The sequence below is a fragment of the Zeus faber genome, assembly GCF_960531495.2.
Source record: "Zeus faber genome assembly, chromosome: 8".
Lineage (NCBI taxonomy): Eukaryota > Metazoa > Chordata > Actinopteri > Zeiformes > Zeidae > Zeus > Zeus faber.
Window position 1 is genome coordinate 16,853,343 of NC_137195.1, and position 16,571 is coordinate 16,869,913.

General features: G+C 46.0%; 1 protein-coding gene across 1 annotated transcript; it reads right to left on the reverse strand.

Moving 5' to 3' along the window:
- Positions 1-4,717: 4,717 nt before the first annotated feature.
- Positions 4,718-5,728, reverse strand: LOC307233463 (beta-1 adrenergic receptor; the record flags this gene model as incomplete). Its single annotated transcript, XM_080004799.1, has 1 exon — positions 4,718-5,728. The coding sequence occupies one exon, from the start codon at positions 5,726-5,728 to the stop codon at positions 4,718-4,720; it is 1,011 nt and encodes a 336-aa protein (XP_079860925.1).
- Positions 5,729-16,571: the final 10,843 nt, after the last annotated feature.

Here is a 16,571-nt window from a genome sequence, read left to right on the forward strand (position 1 = left end):
GAGAACTAACCGGTTAAACATCTCTCCTGCTCTCCTGTACTAACCTGTGAGCCACCGTTGGAAGGTCAAACAAGCAGCTGCTCAGGCGGACGACATGTTTACGGAAAAACATCAGGGGAGACGCGCCGCTCTCCGAAGAAGGACACACAATTGGCCACGTCGGTTCTGTGGCTTGACCTTCAGTGTTTTTGTTCAACGGGCTGTTATTATTTCATCGTAGAGAGACAGGAAATGGGGGGCGGAGGTAAGAGGGTCCATTGTGAAGAGCGACCTGAAAAATGCTGCATACTGGCATCTTTTTCATGTACACAGGTGTGTAGAGATGTGAAACTTCACCCGCAAAGCACTAATAACACTGCTTCATCCAATATGATGCAACATTTCAAACGTAATATCCGCCGTGCTTCCCAACCGGAGGTTTGGGTTTGGGCCCCCTGTTGGGAAGTCACCAACAATCACAGGGGCGGGGACGCAAGACCTTTTCCGTGAGGTTTTCAAAAGTTGATCCATAAAACGTCGTGCCCACACCTTTTCGTGCGGGCAGTCACGTGGTTAACACTGTCGACCACTGAAGATGGCGTGTGAGCATTCAAGACAAGTCCCTTTAAAAAAAATAAAAAATTATAATAATCATTAACAGTGTGTGTTTTTTTTACTCCCTCTTTGGATAACAACCATCCAGGCCACCTGAGGCAAAATACTGATAACACACTCCAGTCAAAACCGTTCGGATCACCCGCGTACCTTTCTCTCAGGAGGCCCCGCACCAGCACCCACTCTTGCTCTCTCCCTCTGCTCCAGCTTAAATGTGTTTCTCTGGAACCGTGACAACTCCAACCGGCGTCTACATTTGCCTCTCGTTGGCTTTTTCGTGTTTGGATTTTCACGGATAAGGAGCTTATGCCGGCAAAACCTCTAATTGGAGTCTCCGAAACAATCACCTGGGGATTTATGAGGGGGTTAGGAAACGGAACATCAACACACACACACATCAGTGTAATTGGTTAGATAAGATGTCGCCGGCTGGAGAGGTCAAGCTTGCACTTAGTACCAGTCCATTATCTGCTCCACTCATTCAGTTCTTTCTAATATAAGTAATAAGTGTAGGTCTCCACACAAATGCCATAGGACAAAATTGTACATTTATTGTAGTTGTACTAAACACACAAAATACAGTGCACATATACAGTATGTGTGATCTCCAATCGTACGGTTTTCTTGGGTAGAGCTACAAATAAATTGGTTCTAAGTGCAGGGATGTTCAGGCTCATTCAACATTTTTATTTTTTCCAAGGAAATATTAATATTAAAGAGTTAATACTAAATTGGAAGAAAATATTGTCAGAGAAAAACTACAAACAAAGACGCGCGCACACACACGCACGCATGCACACACACACACACACACACACACACACACACACACACACACACACACACACACACGCAATCTGTTCTGCCCTTTAAAGCCAGCCCTGACTCTACGTTTTCAAAGGTGGCGTCAGCAATACGAAACGAATAATGACTGAACGTCTGTTTTCAAGTTAAATTGTAATTGGTTGCCAGGGAGACACTTCTCCTTTCATGTTGTCAATGAAAAGTGACTCACTCTCCACGGCGACTCCTTCACATTTACTTTCCCCGTTCTCGTTGTGAGATCTGGAGAAGGTCACTGCGGTTTTCAACTTCCTTTCAACTGTCCCCCATCAGCCCTGCCCGGGTAAAGACGTTGAAGACATTAAGCAATAAACCTTTGTTTTTTTTCCCCGCAGGGATCTTTTCTGAGGGCCTTCACTTTCGGGTTTTTCCATTCAACGGTCACCATGTAGCCTTCTCTTCCACTTTTGTTTGTCATACATCACAGACGAAGGATGGCGATTCTTCCCGTCAGGGGGAGAAAGGAGTAGCATGAATAGAAAGCAAAATGGGGAAGACGTTTGACATTTCTTATTTCTCATCACACAGCCCGGGGATGGAAAATTGCATTTAATTTGATAAAATAAAAATAAACCTGCAACCCTCAATTTGTGTAAATGTGTATGTGTCTGAATTCATAGACACACACACACACACACACACACACACACACGCGTGTGCGTGTTTGTGTGTGTGTGTACGTGTGTGTGTGTGTGTGTGTGTGTGTGTGTGTGTGTGTGTGTGTTGAAGCTTATTAAGTCGATCCTGCCTCTGTCTGTCTGCTCTCTCACCTCTGACCCCAACCGCCTGCAAGTGATGATCCATTGTTATTTCGGTGATTTTTCCAAAGGAAAGAACAAAGGTCATCTCAGATCACTTCAAGATCGCCCCGGAGAAGTTATTTCTACATTTAAAAAAATATATATTTCTTTTTAATTTTTAGGAATTGCTCTGGTATTTTTCTTGGACTTGAAGATGAATTAAATGGTTAAGTGTGGGCGTTCTGTGAGTGTGAGTGTGTGTGTGTGCGTGTGCGTGTGTGTGTGTGTCTAACTAATGTACATGGATGTAGTAGTCATTACTAAGGCAGTGGTCAGTGCAGCCGTGCTGAATCCCTTCACTGAAGACACTTCTGCAGTTTAACAATGTACCTCGAGGTTATTTGTTCAGGACTTCAGGACCCAGTCATTTAGTTCATACAAACGCAAAGAAACACTTTATGAATAGTGTCTTTTAGTTCATCTTTTGTCTTATCGATTTCTTTGCAGCAGTCCCATCAATGGATTTCGCTGGATTCAACCTGCAGTCAAGAAGGTTCAATGACAAAAAAAGTGGAGGAAAAAAAAGTGGAATGTGTCATTGTTTTGCTGGAGGAAAGTGGAGAAACTCTAAAGCAGAGAAGAATACACATTGATTCATCCGCTGAAGTGTTCAGCAGGCGAATGGACTGAAGGACGACTTTGTGCGTGCGTGCGTGCGTGCGTGCGTGCGTGTGTGTGTGTGTGTGTATGTGTGTGTAATAATCTCAGTTCCCTTGGTTTTTCTTTAGATTTTTTGTGTGTGCCTCTCTCTAATCTCTGCCCGTCTTGGTTCATGGCCAGATGTGTGTGTGTGTGTGTGTGTGTGTCCGTGTTAGTACACGTGTGTGATGCCTGTGTCTTTACCCTTTTTTATGTTTGTACATCTGTCCACCTCTGGAACAAAGCTGTTAGTAGTTTCTCCCTGACACATTATGACACAAGGCAACTGGATGAGAGGGGATGGAGATGCAGAACGCCACTAGACAGTAAGACAGTCGACACGCAGCCCTATCCCCCGCCTGTCTCGCAGCCCTATCCCCCGCCTGTCTCGCAGCCCTATCCCCCGCCTGTCTCGCGGTCCTATCCCCTGCCGGTCTCACAATCCCACCCTCCGCCTGTCTCACATCGCTACTTCCGGCGTTGACGAGCCGAGGACCATCTCGGCCGACAGGTCCTGCGGCGTTTGCCCCAGCTTCACCCTGACAACATCTCTTGGACGGGTTCCACCGGAGGACCGAAAACTCCGGCCCTCCCCCACCGGCTCTAAGGGATAAAAAGCATCTGCGCAGAAACGTGACCCACCCACCCCCACCCTCCTGTTCTGAGCCTAGAAAGAAAGCCATAGAAACGTACTGTACCGCCCATGAAGCTGCCTTAAAGAGGATAGGGACACGTTCTGTGCCCTTACGACTTGATATTATACTTTGTGTATGAAATGTTGGAGTGTCACTTTGATAGCTATCAAAATGTCTAAAGTAGAGAGTAGATATGAGCTCCATCAAGGCTTTGAGCTGCCGGCGGTGATGCAAGGCTCATAAACGACCTTCCATCACCTCGCGTGGATAGGGTGAGGATAGGGTGGTGGATAGGGCAGAACGTCCGTAATCATATCACGGTGAATGAAAACCTATTTAAGGTTATGAAACATGATGGTTAAATAGTCATAAAACCAATTTCTAACATGAAATGAACAAGCGGTAATTAAAAAAACATATATACAGTATATATAAATTCAATGAAAAAATTTGAAGTTGAACCAGCGATACAGCCTAAACACAAAATACACTTAGTCCCTGAAATGGGGATAGGTGCTACAGTGAAGGCCAAAAACGTCAATGTAACTACAATGGTGCTGACCCAGCATATTTTTCTGTTTTCACTCTCTCTCTCTCTCTCTCTCTCTCTCTCTCGCTCCCCCCCCCCCCCCCACCCACCCACCCAACCAATTGTTCCACCTCTCCTGCCATTTTCGATATGTTCCGAGCTTTCCATGTCGGCTACCCATTGTGTAGATAAATGGAAGGGCAACGTGGTGTAAAGTCTCTCTCCCGGGAGCGTGTGTGTGTGTGTGTGTGTGTGTGTAAGATGAAAAGAGTGGGACCACACCAAACTTCAGGGTTCGCAGTTTTTCATTAACACCGACACAAGGGCACGGTAAGAAGTACCTTTATTATTAATATTATTATTGTTATTATTCAACACACAGGACTAAATCACCACACGTTTCAGTTTCATTTATGGCGACATTATGCCCACGAGGTGATTCATATCTAATATTTGTAACACACAGAACCGTCCATGCGCCACTGACGTACACGCAACAAGACATGCAAGCCCCGCGATTACAACGTGCGCGCATGGCGACACGTGCGTAAAGATCCATCCGTTTGGTAAAGTCCTCCCAAGGTGCTGTCTTTTGTCCCCGACACCAAAGTCAGCTGTGCCGTTCATATTATCACTGTTGTTATTGTTGTTAACGCCGTTGGGTGGGGAAGCTGACATCAAGTTTTGGGGGGGCTCTTACTGAGGGAAGGCATCAGCAGTTTGTGCGCCCGGAGCCTGAACTTTTGGTCCCGTACGCTGTAGATGATCACGTTCCAGCAGCTGTTGGAGGACAAAATCCAGAAGGCGAAGAAGGAGAAGTTGCACCACTCGTTGCCGAGGACGTTGCCCACGACGAACACGGCGATGGGCGTGAAGGAGGCGGTGAAGGCCAGCGTCAGGGTGCCGATGATCTTGGCCGCCTTGATGTCGGAGAAGGTGGGCTTGTCGCCGCCGCCCTGGCACTCGCCCTGCGCCAGGCGTTTCCTGCGCCTGGAGTGCTGCCTGATGCTGGACAGCGAGACGACGTTGACCACCACGGTGCCGCCCAGCAGCGTGAAGTCGAACACGGGGAACAGCAGCAGGATGTTCCACGCGCGGCTCGGGAACTCGCCGACAGTCCCCGGCACGTAGTTGCACATCCGGCTGCACGGGTTGTACTCCAGCGCGATCTCGCCGCTGAACAGCAGCGGGGACACGGCGAGGAAGAAGCTGGCGCCCCACGAGAAGGCGATGAGGATCGTGGTCCGGCGCCGCGTGATCACCGACTCCTTGTGCAGCGGCCGCAGCACGGCGATGCTGCGCTCGATGGTCAGCAGGAAGATGGTGCTGATGGAGACCAGCGTGCAGCCGGCGAAGACGGGGCCGATCACGTTGCACGGGTGGAAGCTCGTGGCTTGCGAGTTGTGGGAGGTCCAGTCCGGCGCCGAGTCGTTCAGCATCAGGGACACCTCCGCGTACACGGACAGCGGCACCACGAGCATCCCCACGGCGAGGTCCGCCACGGCCAGGGACGCTTTGAGGTAGCCCTGCGGGGTGTGGAAGTGCTTGGTCCCCAGCACCACCGCCAGCGTCACCGAGTTACCGAACAGGATGGCGAATATCAGCAGCACCATGAAGACCACCATGAGGACCTTGTTGGCCAGGGTGCAGCAGCACACCGTGCAGCGCGGCTCCGCAGCCTCCAGCATGCTGCCGGGCCGTGGGGGGGAGGGGGAGAGGGGGCGGACACGGGTGACACGGGCGACTCTGTGGTGCGGGTGACGGCGCGTCTCCAGCGGCATGCTACGGCGGGGGCGCCGGGGGCGAACGCGTCTGGCTCCGGGGCGGCGCGCAAAGTCCCCGCTCCCCCCGCTCACGCTCGGCGCGGTGCTGTCACGCGTCCGGCGGCCGCTACGGGAGGGATGACGTCACAGTTAAGATGGACAGCAGCTGTAGTAGTAAACACATCTGACACCGCTGGGGTTTTTACAACCCGCGTAATCCCTCCTATCCCAACACAACCCGTGCCCCGCACCGCATTTACATCAGCCGCTTTGACACGGAGAATCCCGTCGTCCAAACTTTCAATTCCACACTTTCCACGAAGGGGTTATTCCCAAACTAAAAGAATACTGTTGATTAACCAAACAAAAACTTACAATTTCCTTTACATCCCCACGCGGCTGGATCCGTGATCCGGCGCATCCTGCCCATCTCCAAACGAGCCTGCACGGTTTTCCATTGCATTCCAGTTTAAAATTAACAATAACAACGAATGGTAAGTGTTGTGCTGTTGAAACGAATGGCCATCGCACGCACGGCTGGCCAGACGACCACTCGGCAGCTGATACTGCTGGGATGGCAAAGTTATGACAGCCCAACGGCGGTAGGTCCGGCCCCATTGGCGGATGAAAGCAGATCTGCTCCGCCCACACCGTCCCAGGGGTGTCCGTGGGTGATGGAAGGACGCCTCGTCATGAAATCAAAATAGGCATGATACACACACACACACACACACACACCCACACATACACACACACACACACACACACACACACACACACACACACACACACACACACACACACACACACACACACACACACACACACACGCGTGTTATCTGAAAACACGCGCGGGCGCGCACTCTCACGCAAACACAGGCAAATAGTGAGATGGTCATGCGTCATCCGTCTTTCCATGGATTGAATCCTCTTGCATGTTTGCTTCATATGTTCTCATTTTGAAATTGACGCTGCAGAGGTGCGCAATATATATTTATTCATGTTCATACTCTTAACAATACCACTTTTAATGTAACAGTATAAGCAATTTTAAATGCCAAAAAGCTTTACTATTCCCAAAGCCATGTGTGCATAATGCTGGGTGTAATAATATCAGTAGTCTATAAATTTGGCAGAAGTCCTTCTGGCCGTAGTGGACATAACAAAACAAAAGCATAATCCTGTGCTATTCTGTGTGCAGTGGGTAATCCCTAATCCAGGAGTCACTGCGTGCAGCTCGGGCCCTTCGGAGACTTCATACCAAGTCATGGTGAAATTATTCACCGGACTTAAGCTACACTAGGAGTCATATTAAACCTGTGCAGCTCACATGTGTCTGCTGTATTTATTATTTTTTTTACTGTTGTTGTCTAAATTTTTAGAGCACACAGTCTGGTGTGTCCTTTCCAATTTGTGTGAGACTATTACACTAATATTTGCTTTTTTTTTTTTTTTACATTGGTGTCGTGCCCCCTCCTAATCATAGAGGTTGAAATGACTGAATTATATTTTCAAAACGGTATCCTCATTAGCTGCTCAGTTAGCAAGACTTTTCCAAACCCAAACACAACTACCACAGCACACACACACACACACACACACACACACACACACACACACACACTTGCATGCACAAATGCTTCAGTCAGCTTCCACCAGTTTCAGCAGAAAATAGTCTATGAAGGAACACGCATTAAGAAAGAAATTCTACTTTTTTTTAAAACAAAGCTTCAAGGGAAAAAGGGTTTCAGGTGATTGGTCGTCGTGTGAGTAGGTCGCATCCCTACCGAGGCAATCACCTCTGCAACGGGACTTGACATTTCACTCCCTTCAAACACCAATCAACCCTCCCAAGGGTTATCCTTGAACGGTGCGCTTTGGGAAAATGTGTCAAGTGCTTTAAAGGCCAGACTCTGTGACACCTCTGTGTACTCCAGTGGAGATTTGAAAAATAGAGAGCATCTATTCATTAAAATAACCGAAAAAAAATGTAATACCGTCGCTACTGCCTCTCAGCTACAGTTGGTAAACCAAAGTTTCTATTAAGGAGAGGCAAGTGAGATGGGACAACAAACATCTGCAATGTTTGGCCTGTTGGTGGTACGTTCCCTGGGTCTGGAGTCATGGTTGAATAAGCTGTCAGAAAGACATACATACATACATACATTCAGTACATACATACATACAGTACATACATAGAGTACATACATACAGTACATGCATACAGTACACACATACATACATACATACATACATACAGTACATACATACATACATACATACATACATACATACAGTACATACATACATACATACATACGTACGTACATACATACATACATACATACATACATACATACATACATACATACATACATACAAACATACATACATATATACATACATACATACATACATACATACATACATACATACAGTACATACAGTACATACATACATACATACATACATACGTACGTACGTACGTACATGCATACATACATACATACATACATACATACATACATACATACATACATACATACATAGATACATACTGTACATACATACATACGTTTTTCATTCATTTTGAAAAAGACAGTTAAGCACTACACACAGTCTCCATCCACCTTCTTCATCCATCATTACAGTAATTCACTGAGGTGCAACTTGGTGCAAATACCAGTCCACCAAGTGGTGTCAGCTTGTTATGCAGGCGACATTTCCTTTCATGAGCCCCCCAAACGCACACACGCACCTTAGATGGAGACATCTTATAGGCAATGGACATTGGGCCTCATTCGAGAAACGCGCATATGACCGCAAAGTGTATTGATAAAGTTTTCCAAGAACATCTTGGTATTTATCAACTGTTTTACTGTTTTTCTCATCCTAATTCGTTCCTCGGTAGGATGAAAATACACGCGTTTTAACACTGTTCTGTCCTGTCCTTGGCACCCATGTTGCCAGGGAAACTATGTGGACTGGAGATGTATTGAGAGCAGGATGCAGGAGAACCTTGGGATTAGCTTGGAGAACACACCCTTACTTACTTACTTACTTACCTACCGTATCGGCTCAAGCCTCTAGAGCTCTCCAGACTGAGCACCGGTGGCAGAGCACTGCATGGTTGGCGTTACATAACACTCAGGAGAACCGACGCCGTCAGATGATTGCAAAGCAAATCGGAGACGCGGCGCCAAAAGCACCCGTGATTATAAACAGAGGGATGGAGTAACCGACTTGAGGGAGGAGAGCCAGGGAGGAAAAAACAGAGAAAGCGAGAGAGAGGCCGATATCATTTTTGGGGAGGATGGCACAGCATCTAGCAGGGCGAAGGCGCAAATCTCACGGCTGACTCCCCCGATGTCAACAGACAGAACGTGGCACGCCGGCTCGGGGAGTTGGATTGATTCACTCTGACCGTGACGTGCACCCGTGTCTGTGGGGAAAGACAATCGCAGCGACGCTACCCCATCACACACGCACACACACACACACACACACACACACACACACATACCCACATACACATACATACACACACTCACTCACACACATACACACACACACACACACACACACACACAACCCCCCCCCTCTCTCTCCCCCAACAAGCCCTTATTTCCCTCAACCCCACCCCCTCTGTGATGTCGTTGCCCCACCCTGTGTAATCAGTTACCAGGGGGTGGATGCAGAGCGGTTTCAGGGCTAGCGCTGCCGATTTTAAGCGACAGATGGAGAATCGCTGTCACTGGCTAAGTTCTGCTTGAGCACAGGGGTTCATGCTGCATTGGGTTCATTGGTCGCTTGCAAAGTGTAGTGGCTCTGAGTCACATTTGAGTGCGTAACGATGTCATGTTTGTTTGCGAGTGCCCGACTTGGAAGGGATGTGCATGTGCTATGAGGAACAGGGAATGTGGCCGGGGAGATAACCTCATTATGAGAGAGATAGGGATGGGCCTTGAATCTACAACAGTAATTGGATTGAGATAATTATTTTATGAGCGGCTTGTTTCGGTATAATATCGTATAAAGATATGGCTCGTCAAGTAGGCTGATGAAAATAATTTTGGTGCCACAATTATCCATAAATTACAAGCATAAGCATAGTTGAAATGAAATTGCCAAGACAACATTTAAGTTTATTTTTTCTCCACACCCACACAGTTTTATAAAGCGTTATTTGGTCCATGTGGCAGAAACGTGCACATGTATGTTTTGAGCGAAGGTGAGACACATTATAAACAGCTTTGTAAACAGCATTTGTATTCTTTTTTCTTTTATCAGTTGTATATACATAAATACTTCAAGAAAAAATGTCTGAAAGGACTTAATTTGTTTTCCCTACACTCAGTCAAACACATAATCTGTAGTCACCATATAAAATAAAAATGCCTACTTAAAGAAGTTGGTGAGTATGGACCCAAGTTCACAGTTGAATTCAGAGAAGAACTGAATGGTTTTAATAATCTTAGAGGAGTCGAAGATCCAAAATAACTAAGGGTCTTGCCCATGGGCAGTCTGACCGGCAGCGAGGTCCCAGTGTGGCAACACCACTGGAACCGAACACTCTGCATATGCTCCACAATCTCACATACATCGTCGCTCCAGAGGTTCTGAAGAAGCAGGGCTACGACGCAGCCTGCGACATCTGGAGCCTGGGAATCCTGCTCTACACCATGATAGCTGGGTCCGTCTCATACAAATAGAACATTCTGCGCGTGTGTTTCACTTTATAGTGCTCGCGGGAAACTAATAAAAGGGCCTACTTGTATATAAATAATAATATATAACAGTATATATATAGTAATAATATATAACAGTATATATAATAATAATAATAATTAAATTTTCATTTCCCTGTGTTGTTAGGATTTCTACTCTGTGAGGTAAGTACTGGAGGTAAGTTATGGTAAAGTTTCATTTAGGAGGATTTAGATGTATATTTAATACAACACAGACAACTAATCCTATTATATAATTCTAGAACCCAGAATCTCGCCCGCGTGTCGATTACGCACATTTGAGTATTTTTTCGAGCTTATAGAGCTTGTGCGTAATCACCGGGTGTCGTGACATTTCACTGCATATATATACGACCCTATGTGTATGTATGTGACAAATAATCTCTTGAACTTGAACTTGAACTTGAACTTGAACATGATACAGTAATCAACGTCGAAAATCAGGAAGGTACTCTGCTCGGCTCGGTTGGAACGGTACCTTCCTCTCCAGGTGGCGCTTGAGCTCTCTGATGAGCCTGGTATCTGGAATGATTACCTAACTCTAACCCTCAACAAAGGTGGAGAGCTGGTGTGTTTGTGACTCTCAGGATATGGAGTAAGTGGCAGCAGGAACTGAAAATTCAACCGATGGAAGCAGGAACTGAAAATTCACCCAAACTCCTCCTGGTGCTGCACCGACCGCTCCCACCTGCACCAATGCGTGTGTCCGGTGCAACAAACCAGAGAGGACAGTCTGTTCTCCAAGCCCTCTACGCCAACTTGATCCCCCTCCTCCAGGTTGCCGTCCTTGCTGTCCTCTGGATGCCAGTTGAACATCCGGGCTCCGCCGGTAGGGCGTGGGAAAAGCAGCGTCGCCCGGTCCTCACCAGCGTTGACGTGCAGAGCGGGGTGATGGAGTTTACATTTTGCACCGCTGCTCTGGTGCAGAGAAAACAGACGATTAGCTCTCTCCCGCCCAGTCGTTCGACGATCCTCTTTCAATGCTTTCAATGGCAGACGGGCGCTCGCTGGTTCAGGTGCCGTGTCCAAGGCCGTTGGACAACTGGAGAGGTGTCATAACAAAGTACTTCTACATGTAAACTACATCTTTATTGTGACATAACAGATTTCATAGCTTGGGTTTGTTTGTCTTGCACCTTGTTACCACGCTGAATCGACAGCCAACGGCAGCAATATCTTATGAACAAACGCCCATTTCATGAAGGTCAAAGACAATTTTTTCGGTGCATTGGGAGGTTTTGCAAAGAATATGCAATAACACAAAGGTCATCAAAATTTCTAGGTTAGAAAATGTTAGCATTTCGCTGATCTGTTGTCCCTTTCACTCCTGGGGTGAAACAGGTCTGACATTCAAAATAGTACTGCGATCAACCAGCAGAGGGCCACAGTAAGAAGACTGTCTTCCGCTGGCAGATGTGGCGAACAGAAGCCCAAGGGCCACATGTGGTTCTTCTTTAATCCCGCCGTCTCTGCTGAATAGCAAAAAGGTTTTAGGCAAATGTTTTGATCATCTTTGCGTTTGCACGTGTCCTAAAATAATAGCTGACCACTAGAAACACAACCACATACCTCATAGTCTAGAGAATCACCTTGTAAGCAAACCGAAACCATCGTCATAAACAAAATGGAACAACGCAGTGTAACGCAAAATATGAAGACGAACACTGCATTTTGTTGAATGCAATGATGTGTGTGCTTTGGGTGTGTGTGAGTGTGTCTGCACACCGCTCTTTGCAGCGATAGTGCTTTTTTGTTTTGCTCTTCATGTCTGTTTGCCAGCCCTTCTATATGGCTTCACTAATAATCATTACAGGACATAATAAGATGCATCTAAGCTTGTGTGTGTGTGTGTGTGTGTGTGTGTGTGTGTGTGTGTGTGTGTGTGTGTGTGTGTGTGTGTGTGTGTCTGCCTGCATGCGCGTGTGTGTGCACGTGTGTGAAAGGAGTGAGTCACACGGCAGCTTCTGGGGAGTGTTCTCAAGGTGCCTAGTGTCTGAACCTGTGTATCTGATCAACATGCCAGGTCACGCAGTTAGATTTATCAGTCCGTCTTATTCAGTTTAACTTACATCGAAGAAGAACTAGAAGATGTTTGCTTGAAAAAACACTAACACTAACAGGCGACCATTTAAAGGAGCTTCATCACACATGTAATAGCTGGATAAATTATATATATCCCCTCACAAACCAGTACTTATCTCAAAGAGGCGGATGCCTGGAAAGTTTGCGCAGACACAGCTGTCTGTGCTTTCAATTCACTTTGTCGTCTCCATTTGAAATTGCCACCGTTCATCGAAAATAGCAACCGTGCCGCCGGTGTGTCTGGTTGTAATATCTGAGTTCACTCAAGCGAGAATGGCGTAGAAAACAGCCGAGGAAAGAGATCAACCAGAAGCAAGAATGTGCTTTCCAAAGGGCAAGCGGATTTCACTTTAAAAAGAAAATTCAATTCAATTCAAACAATTTAAAAAGGATTCCGTAATATTTTGAATCCTGTTTATATTGAGACGCAGACTATGAAAATGTGAATGTGAAATGTGTGTGGAGTTTGTCTTCAACCTTGGGACCACTCCACTAGTATCCTGCCCAGTCAGCGACGCAGGCGGACACCTGTCAGTCAGGAAATTTGAGTGAAGGTCGGACTGATGCATCATGGGTCCGGCGTGATGAGTCAGCACGGCCCGCCAGGGCTCACCGCGCACAGGGGCGTGTTTCCGTGACAACCGGGGCATTCTCAGAATGAAGGAAAAAAACGCCACCAGGTGAAAACTGGATCACCTGTTCAGAACAGAAAGACGGGGGGTCAGAGGTCACATCACTCCCGCTTACACAGTTAGAGAACCTTTTGGTCGCAGAAGGGAGTTTTGACATCAACCTGCTCCACAGGGATAAAAATAAAATAAAATGGTGCAATTAACCTTTGTGAAAGATGGTCAATGAGGTTATCCAAAAATGATCTTCTTTAGCTCCATGAGGAACAAGATAATATTAGACACAGCCTCAAGCTGTGTATATTTAGCTTCAAATATATATATATATATATATATATATATATATATATATATATATATATATATATATATATATATATATATATATATATATTTTTTTTTTTTCTCCAACTTTGATTTAAAAAAAATCGCGATTTATGCAACATACAATTTTGCATAAATGGTATTGTATGAGGGCCTAAGATGAGAAGTGTGCTGATCTTTGTCTATTTGTCTATTTCGTAAGTAACTGGTACATGGCCGTTCAAAATGTAAAAATTTATCAGACATTTGAATGGGACAGGTTTAACAAAATGTCAATGATTCAGTCCTGTGTTCTACAATGGAAGATTAAACTGCCGTAAAGTCATGAAAACCGTGACTCACTCGCAGAGCCCTGGAGCCCAGCCCCACTCACTGTTCGCTGTTTATTGAAAGTTTAATAATATTACACGTGTCACGTGTCCAAAATGCACTAAATTCGACACTGCAGGTTCTTGGGTCCCCAGTGATACACTCGCTAAGTGTAAGCAAGGCATGGCAAGTTTATTTGTATTGCATATTTCAACAACAAGGCAAATCATGTGCTTTACATAAAACATCAAAAGCATTAAGACAAAGTGCAAAAGAAACACATTATGAAATGGCATAGAATGCATAATTAGAAAAAAAAAAAAGAAAACATAGAATGCATTAAAGTTAGAGTGCAGCGCAAGAAATGACTCAAAGAAACCATGTTTTACCTTTTGTTAAGAATTATTTCTATTTATTTTCAGTCCTGCGTCCTGCGCGGAAAGACTCTTTGTGTCTCAGGCTCAGAGCCCTGAAGCCCGGCCCCCCGCTGGCTCACTATTCGTTGTTTATTGAAAGTTTATTCATATTACACGTGTCGCGTGATACGAATGAGTCAAGTAGATCGGATGAGCGGTTGTCGAGATAATTGAAGGAAATTACAATCGAAGAACATAGAGATTCCTGTCTTTATAGATGTTGATGTCTTGCATGTGCGTTTTGTAGGCAGACATTGTTGTTATTCAGGGTCCAGCTCGCAGGGCTGGAAACCTATTGTCTTTGTTCAGATTTCTATTATTTTTCTCCGAGGCAATTTGCCAGCTGAAAGGGCCTCGAGCACGGCAACTAGCGAACCCAGGGACACGAATGAGGCGTCGTTGTATTCGGGGCAGTCCAGACATTTTGTGGAGTTTTGTCATTTGGAGAAGGAATTAGTGGAAAAAACACTTTCCTGAAGGAACGCGGAGCCGTACCAGAAGCGGCTGAACGAAAGGGACCTGGGTTGGTGGAGCGGGGCGCTTTGTGACATCATCATCCAATTAGTTATATACGTGCAGGGTGTGGCTATCCGCCAAAAATGCAAAGCGGAAGAAAAAGATGGGGGCTTTCGCATGAGGCAAAGAGCGTGGCGTGCTGCGGTCTAGACTCCGTTGGTTTGTATTGGTCACTTTGTGCTGGATCTGCGCCGGGTTGAGATGAGAGACAGCAGGAGCCAATGCTGCGTTCCGTGGGAACTCGTAGAATTCTAACTAGTGTTCGTAGGAAGTAATGCTGCAGTTCACAAAAACTCAGAAAACTGTAAATGGTCACAGAGAGTCGTCGCTGCGAACAAAAATAGGTGGCGAAGCTGTGAAATGTTCGCTAGAGTTTCAGTAAGTAATATTTGCTGTTAACATGAGTTTCCAGTGTATGTTCTGTACCGTAGTAGTATGTTAGTTATCATTTGTTTCCATTGGTACATTGGTGCAAATGCTGCGACTTACCTGGACCCTGTGCATATATATTTTGTGTGTGTGTGTGTGTGTGTGTGTGTGTGTGTGTGCGCGCGCTATTGCCTCTGTGGTCTGTCCTTCAATGAGCCCAGTAGAGGTATATTCATATCTGTGTATTTCTTTGAGTGCATGCGTGTGAATGCATGTGTTAGTCAGTGTGTGATGTCTGTGATGGGGCATGGACATGTATAGGTGGGTGTATAAAGTCATACCACAGAGTGCCACGCCTTCAAAACCCCCAGTGACATTTCCATCAGTTTCAGCACAATGAGAAATATTTCCCCCAGAATGACAAAGCGCTTATGTATTGTATTGTAATGTATGTATGTATTACATAAAATATTATATTTATAAAAATTAAAAGATGTACCCCTTTGAAGGACACAAAAAATGCTCAAATATATATTTCTTTGTTTTCCTTTTGACGGCTTGCTCTTTACCCAATTTTGAGAATCATCGGTCTAATATATTGTCAATATGTATAGCCAACTGTTTATATGTAGAATTTAGGCTATTCTGCATACCTAGAGCCCAGTTTATAACACATAGCAAAAGAATTCTGTTGAAATGCATCATCCACCTGATTGTGGACTTAAGGAAGCAAACGCCCTTGGGCCCTTATTGGGACTTCTGTTGACAGGGTGAGCAGCTTCAAGTACCTGGGAGTCCACATCACAGAGGACTTAACATGGACTTTAAAAACAGACACTCTGGTGAGAAAGGCGAGGCAGCGTCTTTACCACCTCAGGCAGCTGAGGAAATTCCGAGTGTCGGTGAGGATCCTCAAGTCCTTCTACTCTGGAGCGGTGGAGAGCATCCTGACAGGCAACATCACTGCCTGGTTTGGGAACTGTACTGCTCAGGACAGGCGGGCCCTGCAGAGGGTGGTGCGTTCAGCCCCACGTTCCACTGGAACTACCCCCCCCTCCCTGCAGGACTTATACACCAGGAGGTGTAGTAGCAGAGCCCGCAGGATCATGAAGGATCCTCATCACCCCAACAACAGACTGTTCCAGCTGCTGCGGTCGGGCAAGCACCTCCACAGTCACAAAGCGAGGACAGAGAGACTGAGACTGAGTTTTTTCCCGCAAGCCATAAGAACTGTCAATGCTGACCTCCCCAGGGGTCCTCACTGAGCCACACACATAGGCTCCACTACCTACTGTACTGTATGTAGCATACTGTACTGCATACTGTGTCACTGTCAGGGTTGTTCGGTGATACCGTATTGCTGCGCCGTACTGTT